The 18,160-nt window shown below is 40.8% G+C and overlaps 1 protein-coding gene across 2 annotated transcripts in view; it reads right to left on the bottom strand.

Annotated features, from left to right (window-relative positions):
- Nucleotides 1-4,268: 4,268 nt before the first annotated feature.
- Nucleotides 4,269-18,160, bottom strand: part of UBTD2 (ubiquitin domain containing 2) — a 62,666-nt gene continuing 48,774 nt past the window's right edge. For both annotated transcript variants that reach the window (XM_042946695.1, XM_042946705.1), the window contains exon 3: nucleotides 4,269-6,758. In XM_042946695.1, coding sequence (XP_042802629.1) covers nucleotides 6,361-6,758 — 398 coding nt within the window. In that variant the 3' untranslated portion in view covers nucleotides 4,269-6,360. The remainder of the gene's footprint in view (nucleotides 6,759-18,160) is intronic.

Genomic DNA, 18,160 nt, shown 5'->3' with positions numbered 1-18,160 from the left:
GGACTTAAAGTTTTTTTTTTTTCAACGTTTTTTTTTTTTTTTTTTTTAATTTATTTTTGGGACAGAGAGAGACAGAGCATGAACGGGGGAGGGGCAGAGAGAGAGGGAGACACAGAATCGGAAACAGGCTCCAGGCTCCAAGCCATCAGCCCAGAGCCTGACGTGGGGCTCGAACTCACGGACCGCGAGATCGTGACCTGGCTGAAGTCGGACGCTTAGCCGACTGCGCCACCCAGGCGCCCCTGGGACTTAAAGTTTTTAAAAATGTCTGTGTATGGGGCACCTGGGTGGCTACTTCGGTTAAGCGTCTGACTCCTGATTTCAGCTCAGGTCATGATCTCACAGTTTGTGAGTTTGAGCCCCGCATCGGGGGCGGGGAGGCCTCTGCACTGACAGTTCGAAGCCTGCTTGGGATTCTCCTTCTCTCCCTCTCTCTCAAAATAAATAAATGTAAAAAAGTAAATAAAAAAATAGTAAGAGAATAAAAATGTGTATGTAGATGCTTCAATTAAGTTTATTTCCACAGTGAGTTAATCCACTGTGTCCGGTTAGACCAAGTACATTTACATATTTTTTGGGTGGTAGTTAACACACTATATTCTATGTCATAGTTAGATTAGAATTCCTTGGTCAGCAAAACACGTGTTGTTCAGGGAGCCTAAGCAATGGGCAGAGCGGCCACACTTGCAGTGCAGGAGAACGGCAGGCTGGGCTGGGGAGAGGACTACAGTGTCAGCCCTGGAACCCAGCACCACAGGACGGGTTCCTCCAGAAACTGTATCAGCTATAAAGAGGAAATCATCTTATTTGTAATTTTTATTTATTTTTGAGAAAAGGTGTGAGTGGAGAAAGGGCAGAGAAAAAGGGAAACAGAGAATCCAAAGTGGGCTCCACGCTGACAGGAGAAAGTCCGATGCGGGGCTCAAGCTCACGAACCGTGAGATCACCACCTGAGCCTAAGTCAGACGCTTAACCAACTGAGCCATCCAGGTGCCACGAGAGGAAAGAATTTTAGAGGAAGCTAAGCAAAGTGAAATCATTTCTCTTCCACTAGTCCTTAGCCCTCTTGTATTATCACTTGCCTCATGCCAAAGACAGAGACTAGAAAAGGCCAAATCAACTCTGCTGACCCCTGCCAAAATGGGGTTACCTACATGAACACCCTTCACAGAGCCAGAGAACAGAAATCACAGGAGGCCAGTTACTGCAAGGGAGGTTATCAGCCACACTCTTCTTTCTTTTCTGTAAATAAAAATGTTAAATCATAACATTTGAAAGTTGGAGGCAGACACAGATATATTTGCTAATTATATAGTTCAATTAGACCATTAAAAAAGTATAGTCTTAAAAACCGTGAAAAGGGGCACCTGAGTGGCTCAGTCAGTTAAGTGTCAGACTCTTGATTCCTGCTCAAGTCATGATTTCAGTCGTGTGGGGCTCTTGCATTGGGTATGGAGACTGCTTGAGATTCTCTCTCTCCCTCTGCCCCTGCCCAGCTTGTTCTCTCTCTGTAATTAATAAACAAACAAATAAGCAAGCAAATAAATAAATAAATAGGTGCCTGGGTGGCCAGTTAAGCAACTGACTTTTTTTTTTTTTTAACGTTTATTTATTTTTGAGAGAGAGAGGATGAGCAGGGGAGGGGCAGAGAGAGAAGGAGACAGAGGATCTGAAGTAGGCTCCTCACCAAGAGGGGAGAGCCCAATGTGGGGCTTGAACTCACAAACCACAAGGTCATGACTTGAGTTTAAGTCAGATGCTTAAATGACCGAGCCACCCAGGCACCCCAAGCAACTGACTTTTGGTATCAGCTCTGGTCATGATTTCATGGTTCGTGGGATTGAGCCTGGCGTCAGGTTCTGCACTGTGTGGAGCCAGCTTAGGATTCTCCCTCCCTCTCTCTCTGCCACCCCGCCCCCCGCTCATGCACATACACACTCTAACAAACTTAAAAAGCCATAAAATAAGAGTGATTTTTCCCACATCAATGGGAAAAAGAACAATGAAAATTATTCAGTAAGTAGTATCAGGAAAAGTGGGATTAACTAGCTACCTACAAAAACAAAGAAACAAATAAATCTGGGCAGCTACTATATTCCTTGCACCAAAATAATTCCAGATAATGAAACCATAAAACATATTAAAAATATGAGACAAAAACTTTTATAATCCAGGTTGGTAAGACCTTTTGAAGTAAAGAAGAAAACCCAGAAGCCATAAAACATAAGACTGATAGATCCAACCAAGGAAAACTTCAAATTTGTGCATGGTAAATTACCCAAACCAAAAACAAATGGTAATACAGGATAGAACATGATTAATTTCCTTAATATTTACAAATCAAGAGGATAAGGACCAAAATGCACCAGAAATATGAGCAAACAGACAATTTGCAGGGGGAAAAAAAAAGGCCTAGAGTAAAATGCTAAACTTCAAAGAAAATATACAAAGTAGGACCACAGGACACAGATTTTCACTTAGATTGTCAAAGATCAAAATGTTGGTTAGGGTATATAGGAAAACAAAAGCAGTCATATTGCTCTAGTGTTAAACTGGTAAGATCTACTTGGAGGGCAATTGTGCTTCTACTCTCTAAATGTAAAGACTCTTCGATCTAGCAATTCTCTCTTCAGGAGTGCATTCTATAGACATACATAGACACCAAGACATAACTATAGAGAAGGACATTTCACGGCAGCATGGTTTACAGCAGCAAGATTGCAAATAGCCAAACTGACCAAATTTAGTCTGAAATAACTGGTACCCCAGACAGAAAATAAGAGGGATGATGCAGATCCAAGATTCATCATTTTAAAACGTAATCAAGGTGCAGAATAGTATATGTATTTATGCATATTTACAGAAAAAACAGGGTGGGGTGGGTGAATGTATTCAAGGTACACCAGAACAGTGGTTCTCACGGTGTGAATCTCAACCAGCAACAATAGCACCTGGGAATGTTCAGAAAACCAAATTACTGTGGCCCCACTCAGACCTAATGTGGAACTCGCAAGAGAAAAGTCCAGCAATGTGTGTTTTAATATGCCTTCTAGGTAATTCTAAATTTTTTTTTTTAATGTTTTTATTTATTTTTGAGACAGAGAGAGACAGAGCATGAGCAGGGGAGGGGCAGAGAGAGAGGGAGACACAGAATCTGAAACAGGCTCCAGGCTCCGAGCTGTCAGCACAGAGCCTGAGGCGGGGCTCAAACTCACGGACCGTAAGATCATGACCTGAGCCAAAGTCGGAAGCCCAACCGACCGAGCCACCCAGGCCCCCTGCCTTCTAGGTAATTCTGATGCATGCTCAAGTTGAGGAACTGCTGTGATAGAGCATCTTTAAAGATACCCAGAAGAGTGGTAAGAGTTGGTATATCTAGGGAATGGATAGATTACTTTGGTATGTTTGGATTTCCCCTCCATGTGTATTTATCACCTATTTTGAATAAAAGATTAATTGGGGTGCCTGGTATTAGGGGCACCTGGGTGGCCTGGTTGGTTAAGCGTAGGACTTTAGCTCAGGTCATGATCTTATGGTTCATGGGTTTGAGCCCCGTGTCGGGTTCTGTGCTGACAGCTCAGAGCCTGGAGCCTGCTTCAGATTCTGCGTCTCCCTCTCTCTCTCTGCTCCTCCCATGGTTGTGCTCTCTCTCAAAAATAAATAAACATTAAAAAATTAAAAAATAAAATAAATAATTATCAAAACCTGCCACTTTGATGCAAACGGGTAAGAAAGTTCACTGTTCTTAGAAAACGGAATTATGAGTTCTGAATTATGACTCAAAAAAACCAAACCAAACAAAAAAACAAAACAAAAAAACAGCAGCAGCAGCTGGGGCACCTGGGTGGCTCAGCTGAGTATCTGACTCTTGATTTCAGCTCAGGTCACAATCCCAGGGTCATGGAAACGAGCCACGTGTCAGGCTCTGCTACTCTACACTGAGCATGGAGGCTGCTTAAGATTCTCTCTCTTTGCCCTTCTCCCCTACTCACACCCTAGCTCTAAAAGAGAGGAAAAAAAGAAAAAAGAAAAAAACACAACAGCCTACTTTAGACCAAGATTTCAACGTGAAAGATAAAGCATATCTATAAATGACCATGTATGGTTTGGCATAGCAGAGCCAAAGTCTGGTGATAATGAACTTGTTATTTATTGAGGTAAGGTTTTTCAAAAGAAGAAAAACTTTCTTAGAGGTTTCATTAGAATGAGGCAGATTACCCTTCTGTAGAGAATAACAAAAACCCAGAATAAAAGCCAAGACAAAGAGAAAAATTGAACTTTTTTTTTTTTTAAAAAAAGCACAAAAACCCTACATACTAAAATTGTACACATCAAGTATTGGTCCAATCTTATATCAATCTATTTACATTAAACAGCACCATGGTTTTCTCATCCAGGTTAGTTAAACATGCCCAGAAAATTGTTATGCAAAGTATATTTTCCTTTAAAACAAAATAAATTCTTGAGAGCTCAAATTCTAAACAAACAAGAAAACTTACCAACCATAGATTATTGATGATATCACCCAATGTAACTTAAGAAAAATAGGTTTGAACACTTTTCCAGTTGTCTGACTTTGAGAGATGTTGCTATTAGTCAATGTGGCACACAAATGACAACAAAACTCTTCGATGACAGGGTGTTACAGTCAAATACCCTCAAACCTCTACCTTCAAATATCAAAATACTCCTTCGGAATGAACGCTGCTATCGTCTCTTGAATTTAGATTCAATTATTAGCAATCCTAAATTAAATGTAGCCACAATCTTTAAGATGATTGCATGAAGAAAGGGAAGTAAAGCTCTCAGAAACAGAAGTTACAATTACAGATATTATATCTAATCAGGCTATAGGAAATTTAATGCCATTTTAAACTTTACATTTAATTAGCAGTTTCATTTTGCCATTAAAATTAATAATAATAGTGCTTCTCATCCAAATAGGTGTGGAGGTCTGATCATTTTCCAAGGAGAGCAGTATAAGCACCTTCCTGCCTCTACCTTGCCATCTCACCGAGGCTTGGGGCTACAGTAATTATGGGATAGCCCCCTTCTCATTTGTGGAACTTCGAAAAGGCTCCAAATTAAATATAACCCTTGGCAGCTTTATTCCAGTCACAGTATGAGAGAATCAGGCGCTCTCATCAGATTTTTTTGTCTTCTCATCTAATCTGCAGATGGTTCTTAACTGGACTCTGTGCTAGGAAAGATGAGAGAGGAAAATTGTCATCCACCACAAGTAGAGGTAACAGTGAACTGGAAAGCACTAACATATAAAGCAATATTTCATCATTTGGTCTCACTGCTGATGTTTAAGCGATGTCCGTAAACACACTAGTAAATTAGGAGTTGAAATTTTCTCTTAGACTGAAAATAGGCACAATTCTCCCAGGCACAGATACAATGGGTTTTACTTACACCCTTCCTGCAGAGTGGGGGAGAAGAGAGAATTTACCTTATTATCTTATAGTGGGAACACTTGCCCTTGATTCCTTGCATTCCCTGGCCCAGTGCATTTGGGGGAACATGCTGAAAAGTCCCAAGCACAGTAGGTAGATGAATTGAAGGTATTACATTGTAGTGACCTTCTAAGCCTGGATATAAAAACAGCTTCATCATAGAGACATTTCAAAATATCTATGCAGCAAATGGACAAGCGACTTTTCAAGTGAGTATCAGCTGAAAATCAGAGATCTGACCGCACTAAATTATTGCCTAGTGTTCCAGAAGGGTGCCTGCCACCAATGTGTTGGAAGGCACCAAAATTTAGTGTGAATGTAAATAAGGAGCTCAAGATATGGGGATGGGGAAAGCAATACTAAAACACAATTTGCCAGTCTCTACTCCTTTATGGCTAAATAGTATTGAGCAAAGAATCAAGACCAGAATAGAAGTGAACCTTGAATACTGCTCTTTTCAGTTTCCATTTTAAAAAGCTCAAGTTTTATAACTGTTATTGATGATTTCTTGAATCTATTTTTTTTTTTTTTTGATTCTGTATTCACAAGGTGCTTGGTGCTGTTCTTCATGGACATAACATTCTATTTACAGTCCAAATTGTTTAAATACAGTCATTACATTGTTGTTGGCTATTTTAAAATAAATGGTTATCTATTTTTTAACTGCCTTACAAATTAGAAATGGTAATTACATGAGTCTCAAAGGCTGGCTCTTTGTGTTTTATTAATTATTTTTGTTGGTCTCCATCACAGATGGAATTTTTCACTGGTAATTCCTCAGAACTAAATCCATTCATACGGAATTCAGAGCAGTGAAAATAAATTTCACGCCATAGAGTAGGAAATGACAACAACAATAAAAAGGGGCGGGAGGGATCTGGGGACCAGCCAATAGGACCAATCAGTTCTCCACTGGTGTTGGGTTTTGCAAAGGCTGGCTCATTATAACCTGTACAACATAGTCCTTTGGGATCTTCAGCTCTTCCAACTTCATTTTGTCGGTGAGAGGTCTGCCAGAAAAGAACCATCGCTGACTACTCGGTTCCACTCCTTCTGCTGCATGTAGCCTCCTCTTCATGTGGTATACCGTGTCTGTGCTGCGGACCACAAGTTTGAGGTCTTTGCCTGTGGAAAGGCGCAAACGGAGCTGACATTCGTATCCAGAATTAGGTGGTGGCTCAGGAATATCCAGAGTCTCTATGTCGCTCTTTTCCTCGATCATGTTGATTGGTGGTGCCAAGCAATAGACTGGAAGCTGGTATCTGTTTCCCAGTTCATCATAGCACTCTGTAAGTGCACCTTCAAAAAGAGAAGATATGAGTAAGAGTTTCAGCTCAATGAATGCATTTTTATTTATACCCTGCAAAATGCTCAAGCCTCTTGCTAGCTTGCCACTGTAGAGGAGAAAAAAACAAGGCCAATCACTGCCAGCTGCTCATCAAAGATCATCATGAAGGCCCATGGCCAATTATTTGGTCTTAACTTTACCTTAACCAGGACCCTAGCCCCTTACCCTCATGTTTTCTAAGCCATTTCGTACCTAATTCACACTTTCATTAAAAGAGGATAAAGGAATGGGGCGCCTGGGTGGCGCAGTCGGTTAAGCGTCCGACTTCAGCCAGGTCACGATCTCGCGGTCCGTGAGTTCGAGCCCCGCGTCAGGCTCTGGGCTGATGGCTCGGAGCCTGGAGCCTGTTTCCGATTCTGTGTCTCCCTCTCTCTCTGCCCCTCCCCCGTTCATGCTCTGTCTCTCTCTGTCCCAAGGATAAATTAAAAACGTTGAAAAAAAAAAAAATTTAAAAAAAAAAAAAGAGGATAAAGGAAAAGAGGGGCGCCTGGGTTGCTCAGTCGGTTAAGCATCCAACTCTTGATTTCAGCTCAGGTCATGATCTCACGATTTGTAAGATCGAGCCCTGCATCAAGCTCCTTGCTGACAGCATGGAACCTGCTTGGGGTTCTCCCTCTCCGTCTCTCTCTTTGCCCCTCCTCCACTGGTGCTTGCTTTCTCGCTCTCAAAATAAATAAACTTAAAAAAAAAAGGTAAAGGAAAAAAAAAAGGACACAGAATCCAAATTTACTAATATTATTAGTGTTTGGACCAAGTTAAGGGGATATTCAAATTGTGCTGGGATATCTTTTAAAGAAATAAATCAGCGACCTTAACAACAACCAAAAAAGCAAAACACAGATCTCTAAACCCAATTCACCCCAACACAGTGTTCCAGAGCAGTTCCCTCAGTGCCTCAACTTCCTAAATACTTAGCCAAAAGTCCTTCGTCAAAGACACCACAAACTGGAGATGATGAGCTTACCAGCTGCTCTGGCTCCTGGCTTATAGATGAACCTCATTTGCACAATCACCACAAAAACGACTGAGGGGTTTTATTTAACCCCAATTAGTTAATCTGTTACAGAGAAGTTATGGGTTGAAAAGGAAGAACAAAAGGGGTAAGAAGTTTATAACCAGATAGCTCAGGGGAGAGAAAAAAATCATTTATGGTTTAGAAGGAGGTATTAATGGCTGATTTCTTTATAAAGCATAAATTGCATTATAATTACCAGGACTTCCCCTGGGAAGCTTGAAAGCATACATAATGAATGTTTTCTTACAAGGTTATTCATATCACGTCCTTTGTTCAAACTGGAACATTAATGTCAGCTGATTGTCAATTTGGATAAAAAATAAAAACATCTACCATATTCAAAACACTCACACAGGCTAATGAGAAGGGGGTTGGGACACTGAGAAATACTTATTAATGAACAAATAAGTCAATGAACTGAACTTTGTGGCCACTATCAATAGGCTGAAAATATAAGGCATCCAAAATGAGACTGGAACAGTCACCAGCCCACCATGGCTTCTGTCTTCTAAATTACATGAAAACGGGTGAGAATTCAGTCTCCAAGCATAACACACGTGAATCTCCCCTTTCCTCTGTGTTTAAATTTTTTTTTTTTTAATGTTTATTTTTGACAGAGAGAGAGAGAGAGACAGAGCATGAGCGGGGGAGGGGCAGAGAGAGAGAGGGAGACACGGAATCCGAAGCAGGCTCCAGGCTCTGAGCTGTCAGCACAGAGCCCGACGCGGGGCTCGAACTCACCAACCGCGAGATCATGACCTGAGCCGAAGTCGGATGCTCAAGTGACTGAGCCACCCAGGTGCCCCTGTGTTTAAAGATATCATTCAGCCTCTGTGTTGTTCACTAATTAATGTGAATGCTAGGACATTGCAGAAATGGATACACTTCAAGCACAGTTGCAGTACCAACGCTATTTATAAATAATGGTAGAGTCAGTTGTGCAAACTTCACAATTTATATAGCCTAGTCCTGAGGCAAAGAAATCTACTAGTGTCTTCCAGATGGGCTGGCCACCAGGAGAACTAGGAGAGAGAACATGGAGAGTTCACTAAAGACCCATCACCTCTATTAAGGAAACACCTCAGATATATATCCCACTGATATTGCTGGGGGGGGGGGGGGGTCAGTATGGTCAGCCTAAGTACCAGAGCATATCTACATAATTGTTCTGCTAGAAAAACATTCTTTTAGAGAAGCACCATTCCAAATCATTACCTTCGAAATCTAGAGACCAAGATGAAACTCCCAGCCTTGCTATTAACTAGCTGTGCAACCTTAAGCAATATTCTTTAACCTGAAATACGCTTCTCACTCAGCAAAATGAGGCAGGAGAAAATCTCTAAAGTGGTTTCCAGGTTTGCATGTGCTGCTTTGTCGTCAGTGTCATGACACATATAAAATAGCAGGCCTGCAAACAAAAGCAGTCAAATGGCAAGCAGAACCACGTCCAGACTGAAAGACAGCTCTTTAGAAAAGGACTAGAGATGTCATAGCAGCTTTTGTACATTGCTACAACAGGAGTGCATGCCAATCTCAAAACAAACATACAATCAAATAGGTACTTTGGCTCTTTTTACATCTGAATGCCCCTACGCCATAGATAGCTGGCTTCTCTCTCTCTTTTTTTAAACGTTTATTTATTTTTGATAGAGAGAGAGAGAGCGAGAGCATGAGTGGGGGAGGGACAGAGAGAGAGGGAGACACAGAATCCGAAGCAGGTTCCAGGCTCCGAGCTGTCAGTACAGAGTCCGATGTGGGGCTTGAACTCACTCACGGACAGCGAGATCATGACCTGAGCCAAAGTCGGATGCTCAACCAACTGGGCCACCCAGGCGCCCCTTCTCTCTTTTTCTTAAAACTAATTTCAGGGGCACTTGGGTGGCACAGTCAGTTGAGCGTCCGACTCTTAGTCTCAGCTCAGGTCGTGATCTCATGGTTTGTGGGTTCAAGTCCCAAATCAGGCTCTGTACTGATGGCATGGAGCCTGCTTGGGATTCTGTCTCTCCTTCTCTCTGCCCCTTCTCTGCTTGTGTCAGTTTGGTCAAAGTAAATAAATAAACTTAAAAAAACAAAATTAAAAAAACAAAATGCTACTTTCAGGCATCTTCTGCCAATTCATTCACTCATTTCTCTCCCTCCCCCACCTTTTTAAGATAATATCATAAAGGAAGAGATTTTATTTATTTATTTATTTTTAAAGCACACTCTACCCCCAATGTGGGGCTCAGATTCACAGTCCTAAGATCAAGAGTTGCATGCTTTATTGACTGAGCCAGCCAGGTGCCCCTGGAATGCAGTCTTCCCTTCTGCCCTTCAGCCCAACAAGTCAGAAATTCAGTTTTCAGACTTAAATCGGTGAGAATAAAAATTCCATGGAAGTGATGCCAGTAGATGGCATATCTTCTTATTCTAGCTCAGGCAGCACTCATATCTATGATGCTGGAAATAAGCTATCCAGACTTCGTATTGTTTAGCTTCCATATTTTAATATTTTGGGAAAGGTAACTTGCACTTCATTAACATGAAGTTTTCTGATTTACTCTTTTCCTCACTTTTGTCAAATTATAATCTGAGTTACAAACATGTTCTAAATAACTAAATAGGGGAAGTCAGATATGATTTTGTTACACTTTAAGCTATAGTTTTATTGGTTATTTTCTCCCCAAATACCTGGGATCCTAAGTTATCATTAAAAACAATCATTGCTGACAATATATATAGCCCACAGCTGAATAGTACCCCAGAATTACCTGCTCAGAGCAGAATGCCTTCTCTGTAGGCCCAGAGTTTTGAACAATACACTCCCAATCCTCCATTGTTTATTAGCCCTAAATCTCTACACTAAAGACAAACTGCTCTAATAGTGTTCTCTAATACACAACCTTTGTAGGACTTCACAAGGACTACTAGAAAAGAATCTTCACAGTGCACGGAGTTGTTGCAGGTACATTTACTAAACACGTGGAAGAGTGTAAGACCCTAGGGAGAAAAGGTTACAAGAGAGCCAACATTGTCCTAGATCCCCAGAAACTTCTAATTGAGGTAAGCAGATACAGCAAACCCACCAGAGATTTTAAGTATAAATTGACACATTGAAAATCAAACAAAAGCTGAGACATCACACAACAGAAGAGTGACTGAAGTTAACAGAGCAAAGGAGGAGAAATTCTGAAGAAAGAGTGTGTTCTGGGCAGGACACGGAAAGGGCATCTCAAGAAATAGGAACAATAAGAAAACAAGAATTAGTACAAGGTAAGCAGGAAATAGCAAGTGATTTTGCTAAGGTAGAACAGAGAATCGATGATGTGAAATGACTAGATAGACAGAAACAGTGGCAACCTGATAGAAAGATTTGGGACTTTAGACTTCGTAATGTAGGAAGTAACCGGAGGTGGCTGATACAGTACACGAGTTACTCATCCAGCAGATACTGAGTGGCTGTTACATGCCAAGCAATGTTCCAGGTGCTAGGGTTAGGCTAGTGAACAACAAAAGGCTGAAGGCTATTTTATCATTTGTATAAAGAGACAATGCCTGGTATCAGGGGGACCTGCTGAAATGACTGCCTGACTACAGCAATGGAAAGAATTGGATCTCAGAGAATATGGTCACTGGCCAGACCTATCGAGTGGTTCTGGATGATGGAAAAGAAAAAGGAAAGAATCACCTAAATAGGAAATGAGAGTGACAGAGAATTTAGGGTTACAAGATTTTTTGCTTAGTTTCTTAACTGCTTCAGGTTCAGTGAGATACTTCAACTGAATTATGTGCAGGTAACTGAAAAGACATACTGGGAAAAGGGTTAAGAGCAGCTTGTAGAGTAATAATCTCAGATGTACAGGTTTGAACATAAAAGCAGACATTCGCTCTAGCTCTAAGCACTTCTCACACATTAACATTTATAGCCCTCTATGGCCAGTCTATTCCACTCATTCTACAAATGAGAAAATTGAAGCAGAGAGAAAGAACTTGTCCAGGGTCAGACACAGTAAGTGATAGACTGAAATAATCTGATTCCTGAAGAAGTAAATGTGTAACATAGGGATAAAACTACAGGGCTGGGTTCCCAAGTGATATGGCTAATGGGAAGAAAGAAATGGACATGGCGGGGGGGGGGGGGGGGGAGGAGGCAGAGGAAAATTAAAAATTTTTTTTAATGTTTGTTTCTTTTTGAGAGAGAGTGAGAGAGAGTGAGAGAGAGTGAGAGAGAGTGAGAGAGAGTGAGAGAGTGTGAGGAGGAGAGGGGCAGAAAGAAAAGGAGACACAGAATTCGAAGCAGGCTCCAGGCTCTGAGCTGTTAGCACAGAGTCCGAACACAGGGCTCGAACTCCTAGACCACGAGATCATGACCTGAGCTGAAGTCAAACGCTCAACTGACTGAGCCACTCAGGTGCCCCACCCATGAAGAGGAAACTTTTAGAGGGATGAAAAGTCAAACATGAATCACAAGGAGCAAGAAGCCAACAGTCCAAATGCAGCCCACCAACACAACTGCCAATGATGTGAACAATATAAGATCCAAGAAGGAACTGGAAGATGAGGCAAAAGAAAACGGTGACTAAATTTCAGTGCTGTGAGTGAGGCCACCAAATGTAGTGACAAAATGGACCTATTACTGTCACCGTCTCACCTACCATATGTGAGGAATGTATGAACAACAGGGCAAAGTTGTAAGATGGAGAGTTTTCCTTAAAGAAAGCCTGTACGTTTAAACACAAGAAGGAAATAACCACTTTGAATGTCAATAATGTAGGCATTTTTCTACCTTTCTAAAATCACTTTTAGCTATGTTTGCATTTGCAATTTCTAGGTTTTTACTCACTGCCCACTGGACCCTGAGGGTATGGTTCATTTAGCAAATTCACTAGTTCTAAAGAAGTTCTGGTCAGGCTTGCTTACACTGCTCACCAAGCAGTCTCAGTGGAAGGACGCTCCTGTCTTTTTTCCCTTCTCCTCACAAACCTATCACAGGCTTCAAGTCCTAGGAGGGACAGATGGCCACCAGGATAGACAACTGCCAGGGAACCACCTCCCCAGGTCAGGAAGCCCTGAAATCTCCCCATGATAGAAAGAAAGCTGCCAAGGCTCCACCTTGTGTCCTAATTTCATACATATTTTCTCAAGTTTTTATTTACCTTCTGTCTAGATGACTTATGCAGATATTCTCTTTTCCTTGGTCAACTGTTTTCTATGGTTATTTTTAGTTAGGCACCAAAATACTTCACAAGAAAATTAAAAAGCTAAAACTAGATTATACGCCAAATAATAAGAATAGCTTTACTAAATGCCAGAACTCTTTCTCAAGCAATGTTTCAGGTTAAAAAAAAGAGGCCTTTTTCAGCCTTTCATTCAAAGGCCTCACTGCTTATCCCTCTATGCTCACTCCTATAAGACTGCAGTCAGTCTTAATGTTTTTACTACTTGAGACTCACATAGCAACATGAACAAATTTTTGTTTTTTTGATTTTTTTAATGTTTGAGAGACAGAGAGAGAGTGAGAGAGAGAGCGTGCGTGCAGGGGAGAGGCAGACAGAGAGGAGGATGGAGGATCCAAAGCAGGCTCTGAGCTGTCACCATAGAGCCCGATGCAGGGCTTGAACTTAACGAACTGTGAGATCATGACCTAAGCTGAAGTCAGACACACTTAACTGACTGAGCCACCCAGGTGCCCCTACATGAACAAATTTGTTAAATTTGTAAAAATAAATTTTTACATTAGGCAACTTTTGGAGATACGAAAGGTTATCTTGTGATAATGGTTTCATGGTGTATACATGCCAAAGCTGATCAAGTTGTACACTTGGGGCGCCTGGGTGGCTTAGTTGGTTAAGCATCCGACTTCGGGTCAGGTCATGATCTTACAGTCTGTGAGTTCGAGCTCCGCATCGGGCTCTGTGCTGACAGCTCAGAGCCTGGAGTCTGCTTTGGATTCTGTGTCTCCCACTCTCTCTCTGTCCCTCCCCCGCTCATGCTCTCTCTGTCTCTCAAAAATAAACATTAAAAAAAATTTAAAAATATGTGCTGTTAGTATACTTCAATATACCTCAATACAGTTGAAATTTTAATATTTAAAATACACTGACAATCTGATATAGAAAACTGTCCTCCCAAAATTAATTAAGTGGGCAATGTCCTGGAACTACAAGGCTTTTGTCACATTGGGGGTCTCTTCCAAAGCTTGTAGAAATACTGTCTTTATTCTGAACTTTTCTTCCTTCCTTTCTTTCTTTCTTTCTTTCTTTCTTTCTTTCTTTCTTTCTTTCCTCCTTCCTTTTCCTTCCTTCCTTCCTTTTCCTTCCTTCCTTCCTTCCTCTTTCTCTTTTTTTCTTCCTTCTTCCTTCCTTCCTTTCCTTCCTTTCTTTTTTTTCCCTGATTTCTCTTTTCTAACTGACCCAAAAGGCACAAACTCTTTTTCAACAAATGTGACTTCTTATGGCAAAGGAAGGCCTAATAAAGTTGGATAGGAGCACGGAAATAACAGAAAGACTGTACAGGAACAAAACAGTAGGTTCATCCTATGATTTGGGAAGCCTACTGTCAAGTCTAATGGAGGACCAGAAGACTGGAGGAGAAGTAGTGAATCTGATGCAAGGAGTAGCAGCTTTGGAGTTGATCATACTCAAATTTTAATTTAGACACTAATTTTGGATATGTTCAATCTGTTTCCCCAAGGACTATAGTATCTATCTCAGAATTGTCGTAAGGATTAAATAATAAAACTGATGCAAAATTGCCTAATACATATAATAAACCCATTGAAAACAACAATGTTGGTTCCCTTCTCACACAAGTTTTAAATCTCAGAACCAGATTTACAGGGGAGAGCTCACTCACAGCAGCATCACAAAGCATCAAACTTTCACAGAGTTTGAGTCCAATGCGTTATGCCTCATGGGGTCCTCTACAAACCTGAATCGCAATGTCAAAAGGACCATCAAAATTACCCTTCATTCAAATATGAGTGGTCTTTTAGGACTAACTAATGTCAAGCTCTCATGCAAACAACACTTTCCCGGGAATTATATTAAGCTTATATCTGGCAGTCAAACACTAGGAGATGCTACCAAGTTAGCTATTAAGACGGTAGCATTCAGAAGCACCAAGTCTAATATGGAACCTGCTTGGGATTCTGTCTCTCCCTCTCTCTCTGTCTTCTAGCAAGCATGTGAAAGGTGGCTTAGCTTGTGTACATTGCTCAAGCCCTCTGATAGTTAAACCATGATTAAGAGCTTGTGCAACATTTTGTCACATATTTAAGGGGACAATGATCTTCAGAGAAGCCTACTGACACAGGGACAATCTTTTACCTCCGCTATTTCAAGGCCTTTGTCACTCTAATTGAAAAAAAAGGGGGGGGGGTGACAGAAACAGAAGAATGGTTAAGTTTACATTTTATTTTTTTTTTTAATTTATTTTTATTTATCTTGAGAGAGATAGAGAGCAAGCAGGGGAGGGGCAGAGAGAGAGGGAGAGACAGAATCCCAAGCAGTCTCCGAGCCACAAACCGTGAGATCATGACCTGAGCTGAAATCAAGTCGGATGCTTAACCAACTGAGCCACCCATAACGTCCCGATAAGTTTACATTTTATAACTCCAAATCATTTTTGTTTCTTCGAGGATAGAGTGGAAATCATTAATTAATATATTAATATACTATTAACTTATGGTTAGTCATTCAACAGATCCTATATTAATTTCCTGTTTCATTTCTAAACACAATAGTCTGGAGAAAATCCTCTGTCTCCATGTATGTGTAATGTCTTCATGCTTTCATTCTTAAGCTTTATGTTGATGACAAATTTATCAATTAAGCTTATTAAAAGACAAATTCTGGGACACCTGGGTGGCTCAGTTGGTTAAGCATCTGACTTTGGCTCAGGTCATGATCTCACTGTTTGTGAGTTCGAGCCCCACATCAGGCTCTCTGCTGTCAGCACAGAGCCTGCTTCAAGCTCCTCTGTCCCCCTCTCTTTCTGTCCCTCCCCTGCTTGCAGTGTCTCTCTCTCAAAATAAACATTACAAAAAAAAAAGGCAGAGGGAGAGAGTGAGCGAATCTCAAGCAGGCTCCATGCTCATCGTGGAGCCCAGCATAGGGCTCAACCCCATGACCTGAGCTGTAATCAAGAGTCAGACACAATCAACTGAGCCACCTAGGCACCTCTATAGGGACCTTTAAATAACCCAGAATTCATGCACTGCTTCTTTTTTAATTTAAGTTTATTTATTTTGAGAGAGAGAAAACGCGAGCAGGGGAGGGGCAGGAAGAGAGGAGAGAACAAGAATGCCAAGTAGGCTCCGCACTGCTATCGCAGAGCCTGATGTGGAGCTCAAACTCACATACTATGAGATCATGACCTCAGCTGAAGTCAACTGACTTCAACTTAAACCAACTGATCCACTCTGGCACCCCATGATCTGCTTCTTAACGGGACTCTCACTTAAGGGAAACAGAAACAAGGCCTACACATACGCATCCTGCCTACCCATGTCTTAGAGAATCCACTTGTTTCTCTTTAGTGTTAATAGAAGTATACCGTTTGGGGGGGAGGGGTTGTTTTTGTTTTTTTCTAAAGATTTTTAGTGATCTCTACACCCAACGTGGGGCTTGAATCCACAATCCCAAGATCAAGAGTCACAGGCTCCACTGACTGAGTCAGTCAGGCGCCCTGGTTTCAAAGTATTCTATATAGTGTGGGAGAGATTAAAAATGGAATTAACACTGAAGATTACTTGTGTGGTCACTCAACAAAAAACAGAGATGAAATGACTTGATGGTGTTATTCAATTGCTTTGTTACTGTTAAATCCAGGACTTGAGTTCAAATCCCAATTTCAATTCCATGACTTCTAACTTGGAAAAAGGACACAACCTGTGTTTCATTTTCCTCATCTTTTAAAACGGGGTTGTTGTACGTGATTATTACAGGCATGAGGATTATATAACATCAGTTCAAACCATCACGAGTTATTAGTATTTTATTACTCTTGATTCTCAGTCCAGGTGTTCTTTTCATCATGTTGGCTCCCTCTACATAGAAATGCTCTATTTAAGCTACTTATAAGTGCCTTGACGTTTAAAAACTTACATTGCATTATACATAGTTTGATCTATTCACATTTGATATATTTTGAGATAAGACCAGGAAAAAGGAAAAAAAAATTTCTGGGCAACCTGTATTTTGAAGGTGATTTTAAAAAGTTTTTAAAGAATTACCCTTTTCTACCTCCCATATCCCTAAGCATGAAAAAGGACAAAAGAAATGGACCTTGAAAAGCATAACTGAACACCTGCCAATGTTTAGTCACAAGAATAATAAAGTTGGAGTTAAGTCTATAAGTAAGAGAAAAGTGCATGTTTGAATAACAGTGAGCAGCTACTCCTTTTATACAAGAAAGGTTAAGAGGGGAGCTTTTACATTTGAATTGGAAGGAAGATGGAAACCATACTAACTGTAGATGCTAAAGAAATAACCCTTTCTAAAAAATTAGAAGGTAGGAAGAGGGAGTAGCCAATTTTAAAAATTGTTTTAATCTTCTATATAATAATTCTAAAAAGCATTAAATGCTCATCTTTATAAAACAGATACTGTTTCTGAAACAAACTATGAGCCAGATTCTGTGAAAAATAAGAATTAACAACCACCTTTTAAAAAATATGTTATTTTTTGGGTGCCTGGGTGGCTCAGTTAAGCAAGTGACTCCTGATTTCAGCTCAGGTGATGATCTCATGGTTCATGGGTTCAAGCCCCACTTTGGTCTCTGTGCTGACAGCACAAGCCTGCTTAGGATATTCTCTCTCTCTCCTCCTCTTCCTCCTCCTCCCTCCCTCTCTTTCTCTCTCTCTCTCTCTCCCCTGCTTGCGCCCTGCTCTCTTTCTCTCTAAATAGATAAACTTTAAAAAATAATAAAATAAAGGGCACCTGAGTGGCTCAGTTGGTTAAGTGTCCGACTTTGACTCAGGTCATGATCTCACAGCTCGTTGAGTTCAAGCCCCATGTCAGACTGCACTGACAGGTTGGAGCCTGGAGCCTGCTTTATTCAGATTTGCTGACTCCCTCTCTCTCTGCCCCTCCCCAGCTTGTGCTCTCTCTCTCAAAAATAAATAAATAAACATAATAATAATAATAAATAATTTTATTTTTAATTAATCTCTACACCCAATGTGGGGCTCGAACTCACAACCCCAAGATCAAGAGTCACACATTCTACCAACTGAGCCCGGCAGGCATCTCACACCTTAAAAAAACAAAAACAAAAGGAAAAACCTGTTTATGCTAATTTGGGTAAGCCATTTAATCTGTAACCTAGTTTTAGTGGCAAAATACTGTGTTAGGAATG

This window comes from Panthera leo, chromosome A1 (assembly GCF_018350215.1).
Source record: "Panthera leo isolate Ple1 chromosome A1, P.leo_Ple1_pat1.1, whole genome shotgun sequence".
Lineage (NCBI taxonomy): Eukaryota > Metazoa > Chordata > Mammalia > Carnivora > Felidae > Panthera > Panthera leo.
This window is presented reverse-complemented; position numbering and strand designations above follow the sequence as displayed.